At 36.5% G+C, this 19,653-nt stretch overlaps 1 protein-coding gene across 6 annotated transcripts; it reads left to right on the top strand.

Moving 5' to 3' along the window:
- The first annotated feature begins 1,843 nt into the window (after positions 1 to 1,843).
- mlpha (melanophilin a) lies at positions 1,844 to 14,803 on the top strand. 6 transcript variants are annotated; one of them, XM_046845666.1, is made up of 15 exons: positions 1,844 to 1,896; positions 2,665 to 2,809; positions 3,850 to 4,071; positions 4,159 to 4,271; positions 5,039 to 5,080; positions 5,234 to 5,295; positions 6,051 to 6,140; positions 6,222 to 6,339; positions 7,667 to 7,860; positions 10,693 to 10,776; positions 11,475 to 11,699; positions 12,464 to 12,634; positions 13,887 to 14,051; positions 14,187 to 14,258; positions 14,435 to 14,803. In XM_046845666.1, the coding sequence occupies exons 2-15, from the start codon at positions 2,700 to 2,702 to the stop codon at positions 14,489 to 14,491; spliced, it is 1,725 nt and encodes a 574-aa protein (XP_046701622.1). In that variant the 5' UTR covers positions 1,844 to 1,896; positions 2,665 to 2,699; the 3' UTR covers positions 14,492 to 14,803. The 6 variants fall into 6 exon arrangements, with proteins under 6 accessions (XP_046701622.1, XP_046701705.1, XP_046701539.1 ...); XM_046845749.1 differs by lacking the exon at positions 1,844 to 1,896 and having other exon boundaries at positions 1,961 to 2,809; positions 11,478 to 11,699; XM_046845583.1 differs by lacking the exon at positions 1,844 to 1,896 and having other exon boundaries at positions 1,963 to 2,809.
- The last annotated feature ends 4,850 nt before the right edge of the window (positions 14,804 to 19,653 follow it).

Raw genomic sequence — 19,653 nt, 5'->3', positions numbered from 1 at the left:
TGTTCAGAGGAAAGTTCAGAGGAAAATTGCCATAATATTTTGAGCTATCAAAAAAAAGATATAGTAAGTTATATAATCATTCTTTACAACCACGATGAGCTGCAAAACATCACAAAAACTAAAAATTAAGGTAGATGCTACAACAACAGAAATAACACAACAGGTTATAGGTCCTATTACTAAAGATCCTGATCCTCTCATTGTTACTGGTATCTAATATCTAGTGCATTGCAATTAAATTCAATTGATTTATATATTGTAAATATATTTATAACATTTATAAATATTTTTATTTTTATTAATGTAACATTGTTGTCTTGTATAGGTTTTATTTATGTCTGTACTTTTAAGAGTCACTAACAGCTGGAACCAAATTCCTTGTGTGTGTCACTTGGCCAATAAACCTGATTCTAATTCTGATTCTGATTGTTTAACATGTACAATTATGTTAGGATTTGTTGAGCAAACCAAAGGCAAGGGTGGCAGGGACGAAACAAAATAAAACTTCTACCTCAGGCCTGTTTAAATAATCTTGTTCAATTCAAAGATGCTTATACATTTTCTGTAACAGCATCTCTTACAATAATCATAACTTCTTGTTTCACATGTGTGTATATATGAGGTAACACATAAGCTTTTTTTTTTTTTTTTTTTTCATTAGTCACAATTGGTAAGACCAAGGAATATAACTGAGATGTGTGGCAAAAGGTTGTTGATCTGCCCAAATTGAAAGTGGAGATAAGAAAATGGCAAATGCATCTGCCCCTCTTTTCTTCGTGGATCTTCCCACTTCGTCCAGGCCTGCCTCTGTATAGTGTTCTCTTCGTTTTGAGGCCACTTAATGCAGCTGGGGACGGTTTTTCATCAACGCCTTGGGTGGTTCCATGAAATTCCGGAGTAAGAACGGGAGCTTTGAGGATGGATTTGGACTGTAGTTAATGTCAACAGTCTACTACATCGACTCAGGACTACAGTTTGCTTCTGACCACCATCACTGCCCACCTCAACATCGTATATCTGCAATAAATGGACATTCAGTGCAACCCAGACAAGGATGGGTTCCCTCTTGAGTCTGGTTCCTCTCAAGCTTTCTTCCTTATGCCATCTTGGGGAGTTTTTCCTTGCCACAGTCGCCATCGGCTTGCTCATCAGGGACAAACTTACTTATAAAGAACATTTTATTCATTTTTTTATCACCACATTATCTGTGTTAAGCTGCTTTAAGACAATGTTCATTGTTAAAAGCGCTATACAAATAAAAATGAATTAAAAATTTAATTGAATTGAAAATGCATGTATCCACTACCAGGGCGATAATTGAGAAATTCCATTTAACTGAAAATGTTAGGAATAAACCTGGAATATAATGTGTTTCTGAATTTTCTGAACCCACTGTGAAAAAGGATAGTTCAAGTTGCCAAAATCTCTATAAATCACAGCTGGGGAATTACAAAAGGGGTTTTAAGAGAAAAGTCTCTATTTTTATCCATAAAACAAACTTAATCATTTTACATTTGGAAGACACTGCTAGAACCTCACATGGGATCAGGTTCCAGCAGGTTTTCTTTATATATATATATATATATATATATATATATATATATATATATATATATATATATATATATATATATATATACTGTATTTCTGAACAATCAATATGTATCACAATGGTTGTTTTGTCAGTAGATGGTAGAGGAATGACCTTTTCCTTGAGCTATTTTAAATAAAAAAGCTCTCCATTCACTGGAAACACTAAGCCTGTCTGTCTCTCCCCTTTTCACTTCAAAAATTTAAGCATGTGATTAGCACAGGAGAAAAATGTTCGCCTGATTTAGTTTGCTTCAGTTTCAGTGGAGGCAACAACAGCAGCTGATATTTTTCAGGAAAAGAGAGGTAAATACATTCTGATATATTTTAAATATTGCAGTATTGATTAAATAATGTATTATAAAGTGATTGCATGAGTACTTGAAGATGCAGAAATGTATTTCTGTTAAAACACATTTGATGCCTGTCATTTTTTATTAATTCATTAAAGTTCAGTTATTTCTAATCATTAAATCATCAACCTATGCGCAGGTTTACAGAGGGGCATCAGATTAATGCTATATGTATTGCGTGTCAAAGAATTAACATGCCACTGTAGCTGTAGATTTCTAGTTACTCGTCTTCTTCTCTTTAATATATGCATTATGTCCATCAATAATTAATATTGAGCACACCATCAGTGCGAGCTGTAAATGACTAAACCATGATCCAATGTTAAACCAAAGAAGAAGAAGAAGAAGAAGAAGAAGAAGAAGAAGAAGAAATTATTTCAATCTCAATTTATATTAAACTGGTAGAAATTCACAAATGTTACACTGGATATTACACTAACACATATGATTTTAATAATTGGTATACATATTTAGCAAAATTTTGCAAACCCTTCCTAAAGACTTCATGATTTAATGCAGTAGATTGCTTAGGAACATTATCATTAAACACTGTATAGTTCAGCTTGTATTTAGTAAACATTGCCCTACTGCAGATTTTTTAAATATTAGTTTACAGGCTAATAAACTTGTTGCAGTGACATAACAATTCAATCTGTATTTTGTTTTACATATTTAAAGCTTTTTTCTAAGATATTTTCATGTTTTCCTGTATATTTGTGAGATCTGGGTCCCAGGCTACAATAAAAAAGGTGTAGTATGGATAAGAAATTGGACCTATCCAGACTCACGGATGAGGAGGCCAAGCACGTGTGGGAGGTGATCCAGAGAGATTTCGAGCTTAGGAAGAAAGAAGAGGCAAGGCTTGGGTGTGTTTGAACAAATCATATATTAGTATTTACTTTTAAAAACCATTTAATTCTTATTTAATTTAATCCTCTGGTATTTCTTCTCATTATCTTTATATATTTGATTCAGTATGTTAACCTAAGCTGTGCAGTATTCCATGGCAAGATAGTGAATGTCATGTACATGCAGGTCACTGTTCACTTTCTGTGAAATAGTGAGAGCAGCTCAGTGCTGAACCCATTCCCATGATGATAATCACAGCAGAGTCACAAGGTCAGATTGCTCCACAGCTCTTCCTGGAAAAACAGGGTGGTGTGAGACCTCTTCTATGCTGTTCTGATAACACAAAGATGTTTTTATCCAGATTTATCCAGGAAGTGTGCTTACTCATTTTTGAGATATAATCCAAATTTTCCATAATCCAAAATGTAATCCAGGCTAGAAAGTGTGCAGAGAGACAATTTTGTTTTCTATGTGCAGATTAGGCCTGAGATTAAACAATAATGGCATGAAACAATTCTAGAACCTGGAAAATATATTCACATTTATAATTTTAATAGTAATATTTGCCATTGTTTTATGCTGCTCCAGTCTTGGATTGTATCCAATTATGAATATATTAAACAATGAATGTGTTAAAAACAGATAAAAAAAATACAAATTCCCATGGGATGCCACCAAATTTTATAAACAGGTAGTTTTTAATACGAAGCAGGCATAATTCAGTGCTCATATATGAAGCCCTCTGGAGAAAAACAACAATTTATTTACATTAATTTAATGCATTTACAGCATAAAGAAGAAGCCTTTATTTGTCACATATGCATTCAACATAGAAAAAATGTCATCATCATTTAATGTTCTTTACTAAATACTGTATTTGTTTTTTAATGCATTTTGCATATTGGTAATGTTCATATTATAATAATAACAAAGACCTTTCCAGTTTGTCATGCTTATGTTAAAATCCAAATACAGATAGTTTAAAGCACCAATATGATAACAACATACAGGTAGACAGATATTAACACCCCTACTCTGGTGATTCTGCATCCTCCAGGGAGTTAAAGACTAAGATTGAGAAGGAGGACTCAAAGCGGGAGCTTCTGAGCTCTCAGTCCAACCTCACTTCTTCCCACTGCATCCGTTGCCTGCAGCCCTTCAAGTTCCTGGTGAACAGCAAGCGCCAGTGCCTGGACTGCCATTTCTATATATGCAAGACCTGCAGCCGCTACAGTACGAAGGAGCATGGCTGGGTGTGCGATCCCTGCCGAATGTCCAGGTCAGACATTTCACTTTACTGGAGAAAAACTAGCATGAAAATGAGTCTGGACTTTTGACATTCACTGCTGCCTTTTTGCTCATACAGGGTCCTGAAAGTTGGAACCCTGGGCTGGTATCATGACAACATACGGTCTCGCTTCAAGCGCTTCGGCAGTGCCAAAGTGATGAGGTCTCTCTACAAGAGATTAAATGAAGAGGGTGAGAGCTATAAAAAGTATACTGATATCCTGGTATGTGTTAAAATTGCCTACTGCATTATCATATTTTTCCATGAATGTACTAAGCCAGTATAATCACTGAGGGGCCTCAAGTAATAGTAAAGGATATTTCAGATATTGTGTATATCAATTTATGTCATTGCCATGAAAGTCATATGACTGGGAAATTTCCTTAAGCATAATTTTCTAAATAATGGCCTACTCAGTACGCTTTATATTTCCGTCAGTGTGATTAATTCTCAGTGTGTGCATTAGTTAGGTCAGTGGATTGTTTTGTTAGTATGAAAGCCAGAGGGTGTATCCGGAATACTGTGGCCATGACAGATCACATGTTGTGTGAGTGTCTGAGCAGGTTCTGTTGAGGTTATTTATGACTATCCGGCATGATCAGAGAAGGTAAATTGAGAAATTAGAAACATACTTAGGACTGGAAGAAGGCGGAAGGATTATTAAGCATGACCTGGGTGGATTATGATGCTTTAAATCATTGTGCTGTGTGAGCTTTTTAAGGTTGAAGTTGTATACAGGCAAATATCCTATTATTATATTTTAAAAGATTTATTTTCTTATTAGAAGCACTTTACTGACAAACTTTGGATTAACGTCCAATAATTAAACCAATAATTAACATAATGATTTATGTATCTGGGATGAACATTTTATAGGAACAGCATGGTTGGCATTCCAGCAGTAGGCAGGATACCAAGAAAGGATTTGTATTTCCATTATTTCCCTTTGTTTGTCCAGGTCGCCGTGACGATGACGTGCAATCCATGCCTGATGTCCACAGTGAGTTGATGAACTTTTGAGTGGTGCTCAAGAACAGTTGTTCATCATAACATTTGTTCATCATCATAATAGTGGCCTAGTAGAAAATACTTAATCCCTTGCAACATTTAGTTTAATATGATGAGTGATTTATTGTGTGATATTTACTGTTAGATGTGTACAATGGCCATGATGAAGAGCATATGGATGCAACGGAAGCTCAGCGCTATAAGCAAGTAATTATTTTTCATTATAACCTTTATTTTTTCTGCTTTTAATCAAAGTCTTAAAGTATAATTGTTCTCTTGAATGAACATATCTAGGGGGCTATTTCTTTACAACAGCTCATACAATTATTTTTGGTAGGAAGACATTAAAAAGTACACACCCTCAAACTAAACAAACTCAAGACAGTTTCACAGTTGACTCATGCTATATGCTTCATTTAAGTGAATTAGTGTAACCCTATAATAGGCAATTGAGAGTTTTCAAAATCATCCATATACAGTCTAAAAGTTTAGTCTGAGAGGTTTTAACTGCCCTTGTTTCAACTGTGTTTCCCAAAAAAATAATAACAGGAGGCACCAAACTGATGCATATAAACAAAAAAATCCAAAGAAACAATATGTCAAATATATATTTATTAAAAAAAAATGTTTTTACTGTTTTAAAAATTGAATTATTTTTTTGTAAATTGTATGGAGTTTATAAGAAAGTATTTGTTAAATGGCCAATATCTAATGTCTGTTTGACCTTGAATAGGAAAATAGTTAAGTGCTTCATATATTTGAACTTATTTTTTAATTGATTTTTTAAAATAATGATTGTGGAATGACTGTATAAAACTTCAGCCTTCAGATTAATGTATTGAAAGCAAAAACATGTTTCATTCCATCTCAATTTTGTAATATTACGTCAGTGATATTCTGAAGGGCTTTCTTGTTTATTTAACAAATACATTAAACACTTTGTGCTTTGTTCTACTGCTGAGATGCGAAAGACGAAACGTCTACTCTCTGTCCACCCTATGGATTTGGATATCGATGAGTATGGCAGCCATTCCCGGCGACAGTCTATGCAGGCAAGAGTGCTTTTTAATTAATATTCACGTATTCACAGCATTATATCCTGATTTTTACCATTTCATTTTGAATTTTTTCAGTATATACAAGATGAGCGTGGCATGCCCCGGAACGATTTAGAATACAGCCCTGACATGTACCACCACCATCATCAAAGGATGAATAGGAGGAAGAGTCTAGACCGTTTCTCACGACCAGGTAATTAAACATAATTAGTCATGTTGTAGAAAAATAATCATCACTTGCATGTTGCCATGTGCTCTAACATAATGCAGAGTCATTTGTCATTACCATCCTAAAATGGATTATTTTCTATTAAAAACTCAGAATGTTTTCTTAAACCATAGCCATTTGCCAGTATTTACGTTTTGTTAATAATTTGTTATTCCTTTAAAAAACAGCTTCCAGTGTCTCTGTTACAAAGCTTTGATAAAGGAGACTCTATCCATGTACATTATTTTTAAACCAATAATTCAAGGATTTGCCCTAGAACATGTATCAACATCTTACAAATCCCAAAAAGCCTCAAAATGCTCTTGAACAATTTATACAATTAAAATATCACATGTTGAAGAAAATATTATTTATTTATACACATATATAATGAAAAGTATAAACCAAGAACTATCTTGCCATCTCAAAACACTTAGCCAGCTAGCTAAATTTGTCATGAGTTGAATTTCTGCATTAGAGAGCAGACTTGCATCATCTCAGTGCTTTATTTAACAGTACCCAGGCTTCTGAAATAGTCCACAACTCCCAGGATTATTTTAGTCACTAGTAAACTATTTTCCTATATTTTTCTATTACTCATAGTGACTAGATACAGATGAGGTATCCATGTACAGCTTCTGAAGCTAATCAGTTTCTTTCTGGCTACGTTGTCCTTCCGTTTTTTTTAAATGGATAAACTCCCAAAAACGTTGTTTGTATTTGTAGCATTGCATTAGTCTTTAACTACATCGCTGAACTAAATAATTTTTTGCCTTAGTTCTTGTTCACTGCACTGCTTTGTATGAAATTAATTCAGAGGTTCTCAAACTGTTTTTGCCATTTCCCACTTTAGAAGAGGGTGGATTTTCCCACCGGGCCTCCGTTACCCCATAAAAATGGTATTCAAATACTTACATTTTTAAAATGTAAAATAATTTAAAAGATCAAGTTTTAAATCAATAATATCAACATAAAAAATAAACAAAATAAAACAATTTAATGCAATAAAATGCATTTGTATTAGGGACCCTAACTGTTTTTATTTACTTGCATTAATGTCATAATTATTTGTTTCTTTGACTGTATGAACCTTATTTTTAGAAGAGAAAACTGTATGCTCACCACTTTGAGATCCACTGAATTATTTAGAAATAAATTCAGAGTTACACTGCAGAAAAGATGTAATTAAATCAAACTTCAGATTTGAGCTGAATACTGTAGAGAAAAGTTATTTTTAGCAGTATTTCACTATTCATAAGGAGTATAAGAAAATTATGAAAATGAAGAGACATCACTTTTTGCCCTGTTTTAGATGATGGCATGTACTCTGAGCACAGGATAGTACGTGCTCGCTCTCTATCCAAGATCTCCGCCGTACCGCAACGCTCCTACTACATGGACACCTCAGAAGAGGAGGATGCTAATCGTTTTCCCGTTTATCAACTCCCGTCACGACGCCGCAGCCGGGCATCGTCTCAGGAAAACATCACACACAGCACTCCTCCAGTAGGCATCAGTGTTAAAAAATGACATACATGTGTTAATGAAGTTAGGCTTAAAACAGGACAGTGTAAACTAATAATGATAGGTGTCTGGTTTTAATGGGCTAAAAGGGCAAAGCTTAATCAATATAAAGTTTCTTTTTTGGCATCGGATCACATCAGATTATGTGCTGTTGACACACACGTCTTAAAGCAGATTAGTTTGGATTTTTGTGGCATGCAGCACAACAGCACCACCACTGACTGTAAGAAAAAAGAATGACAAAGATGCTTGGCTGATCATTGACAGTCATATCAGGTGATCTGCCAGCTGATATTTCTCAGACCATGACATAAGACATCATCATCAGTGATTAAGCAAGTGCATATGACATACCACATATTGTCATGTAAGATTTTCACAGACAATTGCAGGTTTTGCAGCTTTTAATAAAAGTGCAGAAAACAAAACAAAATATGAGACATGCTGAGGGTAAAAAAAAAAATGGCCATGTTAAGGAATTTCACAAACAGACTTGGCAAGGCTAGATCAAAGAACTTGGACAAGGCCATGTGTCAGCAATGTGTGGAGGTTGCAGTTGCTGCTGGGAATCTGAGTTGTGATGAATTTGAGATCTGACAAACGCACCTATATACAGTGAGGAAAATAAGTATTTGAACACCCTGCTATTTTGCACATTCTCCCACTTAGAAATCATGGAGGGATCTGAAATTGTCATCGTAGGTGCATGTCCACTGTGAGAGACATAATCAAAAAAATCAGAAATCACAATGTATGATTTTTTAACTATTTATTTGTATGATACAGCTGCAAATAAGTATTTGAACACCTGAGAAAGTCAATGTTAATATTTGGTACGGTAGCCTTTGTTTGCAATTACAGAGGTCAAACGTTTCCTGTAGTTTTTCACCAGGTTTGCACACACTGCAGGAGGGATTTTGGCCCACTCCTCCACACAGATCTTCACTAGATCAGTCAGGTTTCTGGCCTGTCGCTGAGAAACACAGAGTTTGAGCTCCCTCCAAAGATTCTCTATTGGGTTTAGGTCTGGAGACTGGCTAGGCCACGCCAGAACCTTGATATGCTTCTTACAGAGCCACTCCTTGGGTTTCCTGGCTGTGTGCTTCGGGTCATTGTCATGTTGGAAGACCCAGCCTTGACCCATCTTCAATGCTCTAACTGACCCAAAAGTTCTATTTTGGTCTCATCTGACCACATGATGGTCTTGGCCATGTTAGTAGTTGGATTCTTACTGATTATATGGGGTGGACAGGTGTCTTTATGCAGCTAAAGACCTCAAACGGGTGCATCTAATTTAGGATAATAAATGTAGTGGAGGTGGACATTTTAATGGCAGACTAAAAGGTCTTTGAGGGTCAGAATTCTAGCTGATAGACAGGTGTTCAAATACTTATTTTTTAGATTGTGTCTGTCACAGTGGACATGAACCTACGATGACAATTTCAGACCCCTCCATGATTTCTAAGTGGGAGAACTTGCAAAATAGCAGAGGGGTTCAAATACTTATTTTCTCCACTGTATATATATATAGATAGATAGATAGATAGATAGATAGATAGATAGATAGATAGATAGATAGATAGATAGATAGATAGATAGATAGATAGATAGATAGATAGATAGATAGATAGATAGATAGATAGATAGATAGATAGATAGATAGAAAAGCCTTTATTTGTCACATATACATTACAGCACAGTGAAATTTTCTCTTTGCATCCAAGCAAGCTGGGGTCAGAGGGCAGCACCCCTGGAGCACAGAGGGTTAAGGGCCTTGCTTGTTAATACCAGGGCTTGAACCCAGAGTCTTATTAACTCTCTTAGAATGTATTTCCCTAAAATGCCTTTGGAGAAGAAACTACAGTGTCTGTCAAAAGTTTGGAAACACCTAGAGAGAGAGAGAGAGAGAGAGAGAGAGAGAGAGAGAGAGAGAGAGAGACACACATGCATGTTCCTTTTGTTTATATGCAACAAGTTATAGATAAGTTAATTGTATGAACATTTACTTTGACCAAGCACAAAAAATTCTTCATTAGAATGAATAGAAGCTTTACACACTAGCATCTGGACATCAAGTTTCTCGAAACATTACAGCCGTGCCTCTTGCAAAACTTACCAAACGTGTTTCTGACATTTGCTTTGACCCTTTCTTTTCTGACATTGCGATCCAGTTCATCCCAGAGCAGTTCAATAGGATTTGTTGGTGACTGGGTAGGCCGTTACATAAATACAAATAACACTTACAGAACTTGTGCATTGGGTCATTGTTTTTTTGTATGGTAAAGTTGGTTCCAATTAGCCACAATCTAGCTTTGCTCCATAACAACCCCAAACCATTAAGCTTCCACCTCCAAGTTTAACAGCGGGTGTGACACCTTCTGGTAATATCACCCCTGTTTCTTACATCAGTTCTTCTATTAGAGCCACAAAGTCACATTTGGACTGACTTTCCAATTCTTGTGTGTTATTGCCTTTTACCTAGTTTGTTGCATGCAAACATGCATGTGTTTTAAACACGATAAAAGACTAGGTGTCCCAACTTTTGAAAGATGACAAGACTTTTTTGTTTGTGTGTATCATCTTTGCTGCATATCATTCTGATTATTCCATAGATAAGATATAATACAATGGTCATCTTTGTCAAGTTATTGATATAGTTTAGATTTTTCCCACCGCTGATCACTGCCAAGTGCAATGTTATTGATTTCAGGATTTCAATGTTATTAATCCCAGGAACAAGGCTTGCTTGTTTGACACTTATCTGCATCTCTCTTTCTCTTTCTCCCATCACAAACAACCAACGTTTGAATGCAGATTAATGAACTAAACAAGAGAATGTATGCCATTGAGAGTCTGTTGAGTCGACTGGAGGAGAAGATGACTCTGCCTAATGATCAGGTAGAAATAAACTTAACCATATTCCATGCTATGCAAATGTTTTTTCCATAATGTTTTTTTCTATACAGTGTAAAAATTTCAAGCACACTATATGGCCACATGTATTTAAACATCTGATCACCACAATGATGTGTTTGTTAATGATCTTAATCCACACCACACAATTCAGTGAATGTTTAGATTTTGGAGCATGGCTATAAGAATCTTTGAGAGATCACAAGAGCATTGGTATTGGGAAGATCATGAGATTCGGCACTGTTATTTGATGATCCAATTCATCCCAAAGGTGCCTGAAATAGGTTTAGGCCCTTTGCTCCTGTAAGGGAAATTCACAATGCTATATAAAGCATATAAAATTATTTAGACAATTACGTGCTCCTAACCTTGTGATAACAATTTAGAGACAGCTCTCTTAAGAATGTAACGGCCAGGTGTCCTATTGTTTGGCCATATAGTGTATTTTAGAGGTAAAAAGTTAATACTTTTAAACTGTATTTTACCAAATCCAGATATTATGAAACCAAGCTTTCATATGTTTCTTTAGCAAGTTATTTCAGTAGTTCTAGCTGAACAAGTGGAGTGGCAAAACATCTAGCTAAAATGACAGCTTCACTTGCCATGACTCATTTACTCTGCAATCCAAGTCTCTTTGTCTCTTGTTAAAGGCAGGGAAGTGAACAGTTCATGTGTCTCTGTAGCAGGCGCACGCCTCAGTAAGTCAGCTGGAGGAGGAGAAGCTGAAAAAGAAGCTAGATGAGCTGATGAGTGACAGAGCCCTGTCTACTGATGAGGATGAACCCAAGAAACCCACTCAACCCAAGGGGGTTGGTGTAAAAGTTTCCCAGCGCACTGAACAGGCATCGTCAGTACAGGAAGCAGTCCTGAGTTCGTCTAGTGATGAGATGCCTACTGAGGCTCAGAAGGTAATTAAACACACATTTTATTTCAACCAATTGGCTGGTGTAAACTGGTAAATATTCATTATGAGAACATTTACTGATTCCTAAATAAAAGTTTATGAGATGATATTCATCTCATAATGGAAATACATGCTGAACGTTGTTATATTCATAGTTTGATTTCTCAGGGTTAGCGAATTCTGAGTTTACTTTTTTAATCAACATGATGCTATATTACCCACAGGGCTGTTTGATTATCTTCCAAGGGGTACCAGTGGGATTTAACCCTTGCTTTATCTGTACCCAAAATGTTTGATGCAGAAGTGCTTTGGGTCTTTGAGGCTTTCGATATGTATCACCTAACTGTCTGTTCTGTTCCATTCTGCTCAAAGTGATTGGTTTCAAAAAGCGAAACTTTTCAAGCTAATACCGTCATAAATGCCATCAAGCTTGTTTATGCATTGTATTTTTTATTTTTTTAAGTATTTGCAAAAATACTGCACCATCTAACAAACTAGCACCACATTGCTTATCACATCACAAATATTTCAGTATAAACATGTAATTGTTGGTGGAATCTTCACAATATTTCATCACACAATGTCAAATAATAAAATCCAGAGCCTTTATAGTTATTTTAGTATGTTACACTAGAAAACTTTTGTGCATTGGCAATAATGAAAGCCCATTAGAAAGCCTTTTGAAGCCCCCTCCAATCCCTACCCCAACCACCGTAAAACATATCATCTCCTCTCAGCTAATTGCTGTTCCCTCTACATGGCTTTCAGAAATCAACCGCGGCGGCTCTATGCGACATCACAACCGAGATTCTAAGAACCATTAATGCTACAGAAAATGCTATGAGCGAGTTGGCCCACTCAAACCCTAATGACAGACCTCAGTTAGCGGGCACAGACGTAAAACAAGCTGATGCTGCTTACAGGGAGCTTGAGGAAAATGTAAGCCCAAAGAAATTTTGCATACATACAGTCATGGCATAAATATCATTAATATTCTAAGGTTCATAATCAATATGATTCATTGTCGGTCAGTTTAGTTATTTAGTTTTCAATGTAGTGAATGACACATTGCTCAGTTAATGTAAAACAGTGAATAAAATGTCCATGGAGAACAATTCTAACCCAAGAAATGTGCTTTCACCAAGGGTAAAAGAACTACTGAGTAATTACACTTAAGTGGAAAAAGCTAAATAAAGTGACCAGTCAAACTGTAGTCAGAGAAAAGTTTTTTTTACTTTGAAATGTATTTAAGAAAATGGTATGGTATGGTATGGTAACAGCAAAAGCTGTTAACAGAATATTGTCCAAATTATCTACACGCTTTTGGCCTATACACATCATTTAGTCTCTGCCAGTCTGCCAGTTGTATGCATAACTATTGCTATGTATTTTGAACTGAATTAATTGAAAGTAAGATATTGTACAAAATTACCAATACTTACAATTAGCTAGCTACTTTTAGCAGTTTGATTTTCTGCCTAGCTAGTTATGGTAACTATTAGAATCTTTTGCTAATCTGGGCAAGAGATAATGTAATAAATTATAGCCTGGCGGCGCTCTCACCGCTGCGGCCTGGGTTCGATCCCCGGTCAGGAAACCAACCCCAGTCACTCTTAGTGCCCGGATAAATGGGGAGAGTTGCGTTAGGAATGGCATCCATCGTAAAAACGTGCCAAATCAAACATGCGGATGATTCGCTGTGGCGACCCCTAATGGGAGAAGCCGAAAAAAAGTTTAATGTTAACAAATTAGCAAACTTAACTCACTGTACATCAGATTAGATTCCCTTCCAGGGTGGTAAAGAAGACAATTTATTTTAAATGAGCCTTTGTTTAGTTTGACAGTTATAATGTTGTGGTTTGTCTGTATTCAGATTCACCTGAGTAGTTATATCTCTATCTACAGTATGTGTAATGTGAAAAGGCCACCATAGATAAAGAACTTTTTTTCTACACTGATGAATTTGAAATGTAACTTGATTGGGTGCTGAAGTATAAAGGATTACGTTATAAATTGAAATAATTGGTTGAACCTGCAGTAATTCAGTTACAGTAGTCACAGGCTAGATATGAGAAGCCATGGCCTTTGTTATTTCTAATGTTGAAGATTAAAAAAAGTTTTTAAAAAAGACTAAAAACATTTTCACTGAGTATATTATTCAGCTATGGTATTACTGCCTACTCTCATTTAGGTATATCTGACAGCTGGGAAGTCGTTTGACATGGAAAAGAAGTTAAGGAAGATCGAACATAGTGCTAAGAACCATTATTCCGGCCCTCTCACTGACTCTGAACTGTCTGAGCTGGAAGATCAGCTTGCAGCAACTGCTGCTAAAGTGCAGGATACAGAAAGCGAGGTGAAGACATGTGAAATTAACCAGCCATTCGGACAAAATATTTGAAAGTTGTTTAAGTATGCGTTGTTGACCTATTGTTTTGTTTTTACCTGATCTACCATTATGTAATAAAGTGAAGTACATTTTCTTTTTCAGGTGTCAGACATTGAGAATAAAATCGCTGTTCTTAGTGCATCAGGACTATCAATAGATAAAGACAAGAAAAAGGTAACTTATGGTTCACTTGATACAACAGGAATTGTAATTAAATATTCAGAATTCAAGGGCCGATTGTAAGGAAGCTGTTGGTGAAATGAATGCTAATGAAATGTTTTGTTTACTGTGTCCTTCATATTTATTTTTTTGTTTGTTTTAACTTAAGTGCATTTTCTCTGCATTTGTAGGTAACAACCATACAAAAAAGCAGAAAGTCCCAAGACATAACCAGAGTACATTTTTAAACACGAAGAGAGCACTGTTTCAACACTTGTTTTCTACAGCTATTCTTCACACCACCGCTTTAACAACATTGCACTACTTTTGTGCTGTTGTTCTACTTTTCCTTACACCCAGAGGAAGTATTGTAATCTAGCACAATGACCCTTATCCTGTCTTTTCCTCACTTTCCCAGTAATGAATAATAATACATGAAATGTTAGCTTTTTCAAATCATTCATCTAGCTATGTCTTATCTTTAAGGCAGAAAGTTTTTAATTATCATGAATGTTTGCTTTTGTTGGAATAAAAATGTGCAGATTCCCAAATCAACAAAAGGTCCTCAGTTCATTACTGTATAAAGCTACACTTTGTCAGACAATAACATGTAGTTTCTAATTAATTCGTTTGGAAGAAATTAATTAATTTCTGCGCTAACATTATTAAAAGAATATTTTTAGGCTTATAAAGAAACAACCTCTCTGTTTTATAATGTTCTAAAGCACATTTTCCTAGCTTTGAAAAAATACATAGCTTTGCAGCTTGAGAAATAATAGTTCATTATGCTTATTAGTTCATTCATTTATTTTACTAAGTTGGGTATATACAAAAAAATACACTCTATGTACTGTCCACCTCCTAATTTTTTTTTTGCCATATTTGTCACATTTAAATAATTCAAGCTAATTTTAATATCAACCCAGCCATTAGGGAGGCACAAGCCAGTGCACTCTTAGTGCCGGGCCCAAGCCCGGGTAAATGGGGAGGGTTAAGTTAGAAATGACATCCAGGGAAAAGCGTGCCAAATCGAATATGTGGATCACAAATAAGAATTTTATACCGGATCGATCGAGGCCCGGGTTACCAACGACCGCCACAGGTATCGTTGGCCGACAGGGTACCGGTGGAAATTGGGCGACTGTTGGCCGAAGGAGGAGAAGGAGAGGAGGAAGACGTCTACAGAGATGGCAGTGAAAGGAGCAGGGCAGGAGAGTGGAGGTTCAGGTTGGTACTTTAAATGTTGGTACTATGACGGGTAAAGGGAGAGAGGTAGCTGATATGATGGAGAGGAGAAAGGTAGATATGCTGTGTGTTCAGGAGACTAAGTGGAAAGGGAGTAAGGCCAGGAACATTGGAGGTGGATTTAAACTGTTCTATAATGGTGTGGATGGAAAGAGAAATGGTGTAGGGGTGATTTTGAAGGAAGAGTACAGTAAGAGTGTAGTGGGAATATAGAATTTTTGATAGGGTGATGAACGTGAAGCTGGAAGTTGAAGGGATGATGATAAATGTCATTAGTGCCTATGCTCCACAAGTGGGTTGTGAGATGGGGAAGAAGGAAAAATTCTGGAGTGAGTTGATGAAGTGGTAGAAGGTGTACCTAGGAATGAACGATTGGTGATTGGGGCAGACTTTAATGGGCATGTAGGTGAAGGGAACAGAGGTGATGAGGAGGTGATGGGTAGATATAGCTTTAAGGAGAGGAATGTGGAAGGGCAAATGGTGGTAGATTTTGCTATAAGGATGGAAATGGCAGTGGTGAATACGTATTTTAAGAAAAAGGAGGATCATAGGGTGACGTATAAGAGTGGAGGAAGGTGCACACAGGTGGACTATGTGCTATGTAGGAGATGCAACCTGAAGGAGATTGGAGACTGTAAGGTGTTGGCAGGGGACAGTGTAGCTAGACAGCATCAAATGATGGTCTGTAGGTGGTTTTGGAGGTGAAGAAGAAAATTAGGAGAGTGAGGACTGAGAGAAGAATAAGATGGTGGAAACTGAAGGAGGAAGACTGTAGTGTGAGGTCCAGGGAAGAGGTCAGACATGATGTAGCAAAAGCCAAGGAAAAAGCATACCAGGAGCTGTGTATGTGAAGTTGGACACTAAGAAAGGAGAAAAGGATTTGTACCGATTGACCAGGCAGAGGGACCGAGCTTGAAAGGATGTGCTGTAAGTTAGTGCAATAAAGGATGGAGATGGAAATGTGTTGACTAGTGAGGAGAGTGTGCTGAGAAGATGGAGGGAGTATTTTAAGCATCTGATGAATGAGGAAAATGGGGGAGAAAGAAGGTTGGATGGTGTGGAGATGGTGAAGCAGGAGGTGGATAAGATTAGTAAGAAGGAAGTGAGAGCAGCGATTAAGAGGATAAAGAGTGGAAAGTCGGTTGGACCAGATGACATAACGGTAGAAGAATGGAGATGTTTAGGAGAGATGGCAGTGGAGTTTTTAACCAGGTTGTTCAATTAGATTTTGGAAGGTGAGAAGATGCCTGAGAAATGGAGAAGGAGTGTGCTGGTACCGATCTTTAAGAATAAGGAAGATGTGCAGACCTGCATTGTGTGTTTGTGGATTTAGAGATTTGTGGTGAGAGTAGGGAGCAGTTTGAGAAGAGCCTGGAGTGGTGGAGGTAAACGCTGGAGAGAATGGGAATGAAAGTCAGTAGGAATAAGACAGAGTACATGTGTGAATGAGAGGGAGGGCAGTGGAAGGGTGCGGTTGCAGGGAGAAGAGGTGGAGAAGGTGGAGGAGTTCAGGTACCTGGGGTCAACAGTGCAAAGTAATGGAGAGTGTGTTAGAGAAGTGAAGAAAAGAGTGCAGGCAGGGTGGAGTGGGTGGAGAAGAGTGACAGGAGTGATTTGTGATAGTAGGGTATCTGCAAGAGTGAAAGGGAAAGTTTATAGGACTGTGGTGAGACCTGTGATGTTGTATTGTTTAGAGACAGTGACATTGACTAGAAGACAGGAAGTGGAGCTGGAAGTAGCAGAGCTTAAGATGTTGAGATTTTCATTAGGAGTAACGAGGAGGAACAGAATTAAAGAATGCTGTGAATGGAGAAGAGGAAAAGAGGAAGGCCAAGGAGGAGGTTTATGGATGTGGTGAGGGAAGACATGCAGGTAGTTAGTTTGAAAGAGAGGACATGTGGAGATGGATGATCCACTGTGGCGACCTCAAATGGGAGAAGCCGGAAGAAGAAGAAGAAGAAGAAGAAGAAAAGTAGTAGAAGAAGAAGAAGAAGAAAAGAAGAAGAAGAAAAGAAGAAGAAGAAGAAGTAGAAGAAGAAGAAGAGGTAAACAAAGAAGAAGAAGAAGATGAAGAAGAAGTAGAAGTAGAAGAAGAAGATGAAGATGAAGATGAAGAAAAGTAGTAGTAGAAGAAGGAGAAGAAGTAGAAGAAGAAGAAGAAGAAGAAGAAGAAGAAGAAAAGTAGTATAAGAAGAAGAAGAAGAAGAAGAAGTAGAAGAAGAAGAAGATGAAGATGAAGAAAAGTAGTAGTAGAAGAAGAAGAAGTAAAAGAAGAAGAAGAAGATGAAAAGTAGTAGTAGTAGAAGAAGAAGAACTAAAAGAAGAAGAAGATGAAGATGAAGAAGAAGAAGAAGATTAAGATGAAGAAAAGTAGTAGTGGAAGAAGAAGAAGAAGTAAAAGAAGAAGAAGAAGATGAAAAGTACAAGAAGAAGAAGAAGAAGAAGAAGAAGAAGAAGAAGTACAAGAAGAAGAAGTACAAGAAGAAGTACAAGAAGAGGTGGACAAGAGACAATTGTTGTAGTTATCCCATAATAACGCATGAGGGCGCCAAAGCACCATTTCATATATAGATAGATAGATAGATAGATAGATAGATAGATAGATAGATAGATAGATAGATAGATAGATAGATAGATAGATAGATAGATAGATAGATAGATAGATAGATAGATAGATTAATATTAAACGTTTAATTCTATTAATAGTTGGAAGTGGAATATTACGGAATTGGGTCACATTAGTTCAGGAATATTGGGCCAAGAATAAGACAGTTAATTGACCATCATTTATCTTCCTGCTTAGTTGATTTTTTAAAAATATATAGATATCTATATAGATATATACATAGATATAAAGAGGACAGTTTACTATCACTTTACTATGTATGAGGAAATTCTACCTGCCACAGGAGCTGCTGAAACAGTTCTATTTGGCCATTGTTAATTCTGTCAAGTATACATCTATAACTGTCTAGTTTGGTTCAGCTACCAAATAAGATATCAAGAGGCTACAGTGGACCATCAGGACTGCTGAGATGATTATTGGTGCCCCACTGCCCAACCTCCAATATCTTCACTCCTCCAGAGTGGAAAAAAAAGAGGCTAAGAACATCTATTTGGACCCCAAACACCCAGCCCACTCTCTCTTCAAACTGTTGCCTTCTTGTCACCAGAACAGCCAGGTACAAAAATGTTTTTTTCCCCCACAGACTATACTCAGCCCAAACAATTAAAATATTCATAACTACACACTGTCCATTAAAACTGACACATTTATACATAGAATTCAAATAGCACATTTGTAAACTGCACACTTGTAAATAACATCCGTACATTTATTTAAACAATATTTTTTACTTCTGTATATAGTGCATTGTTTGTTTTACTTATATTTTGTTATATCATGTCTGTACTTTCTCCTGCACTAGAAGCTCCTGTCGCCAAGTCAAATTCCTAGTGTGTGTAAACATACTTGGTAATAAAGCTATTTCTGATTCTGTTACTGTTTCAGTCATGGTGTGTGAAAAATAGAAAGCGCCATTTATGCCATGAGATTAGATATGCAACGCCAGAAGATCATGAATTAGCAGTAATCGGGAGTTTATATATATACAAAGGCAATTACTCAGTTGAATTTAGTCTGTTTGTCTTTTGCTATCACACACTAATGGTATAGAGGCCTATTTTCAGGTGCTGTAGGGAAATATTCTGGAGTCTGGAGCAAATAAGTATATATTTATGCATTAATTTAATATAATTTACTTTCTTAATTTTTTTTCACATTTTGTGACAAAAAGGTAAAAAAAAAAGCAGTATTTCTCTTTATTCCTATTTTCATCCATTCATGTTCATATTCCCATGAACATTTGAAACTATTGATTATGAATTTGGAGTGAATATTTAAATATAAAACAAAATTTGACATACAGAGCACATTGTTCTAGTATTATGTTGAACTACACAGTCATACTGAGCTGTAATTAATATTTATCTGTGTATTTAAACAAGATTTTGCTTTAGAAAGCTGATGTAGTTATACAGAGTAAAGGCAGTGGCTCTGTAGACTCCCCCTCCCCCCTCCCCCGCAGGAGTCCTATAAACCCCATTGGTTCATCCGGCAGTTGGAACTGAAACCTGATTGGCTGCTAATCCCGGAACGAACTGA

Source organism: Silurus meridionalis, chromosome 1 (assembly GCF_014805685.1).
Source record: "Silurus meridionalis isolate SWU-2019-XX chromosome 1, ASM1480568v1, whole genome shotgun sequence".
Taxonomy (NCBI): domain Eukaryota; kingdom Metazoa; phylum Chordata; class Actinopteri; order Siluriformes; family Siluridae; genus Silurus; species Silurus meridionalis.
Note: the sequence above shows the minus strand (reverse complement) of the source record. Positions and strands in the feature narration are given on the sequence as shown.

What these genes read in the sequence shown, in the direction of transcription:
- mlpha (XM_046845666.1), top strand. Translation starts at nt 2,700, where the DNA reads ATGGATAAGAAATTGGACCTATCCAGACTCACGGATGAGGAGGCCAAG. An exon ending in AGACCGTTTCTCACGACCAG is followed by an intron (nt 6,340 to 7,666) that starts GTAATTAAACAT and finishes GCCCTGTTTTAG; the next exon opens with ATGATGGCATGTACTCTGAG. An exon ending in TGCCTACTGAGGCTCAGAAG is followed by an intron (nt 11,700 to 12,463) that starts GTAATTAAACAC and finishes CATGGCTTTCAG; the next exon opens with AAATCAACCGCGGCGGCTCT.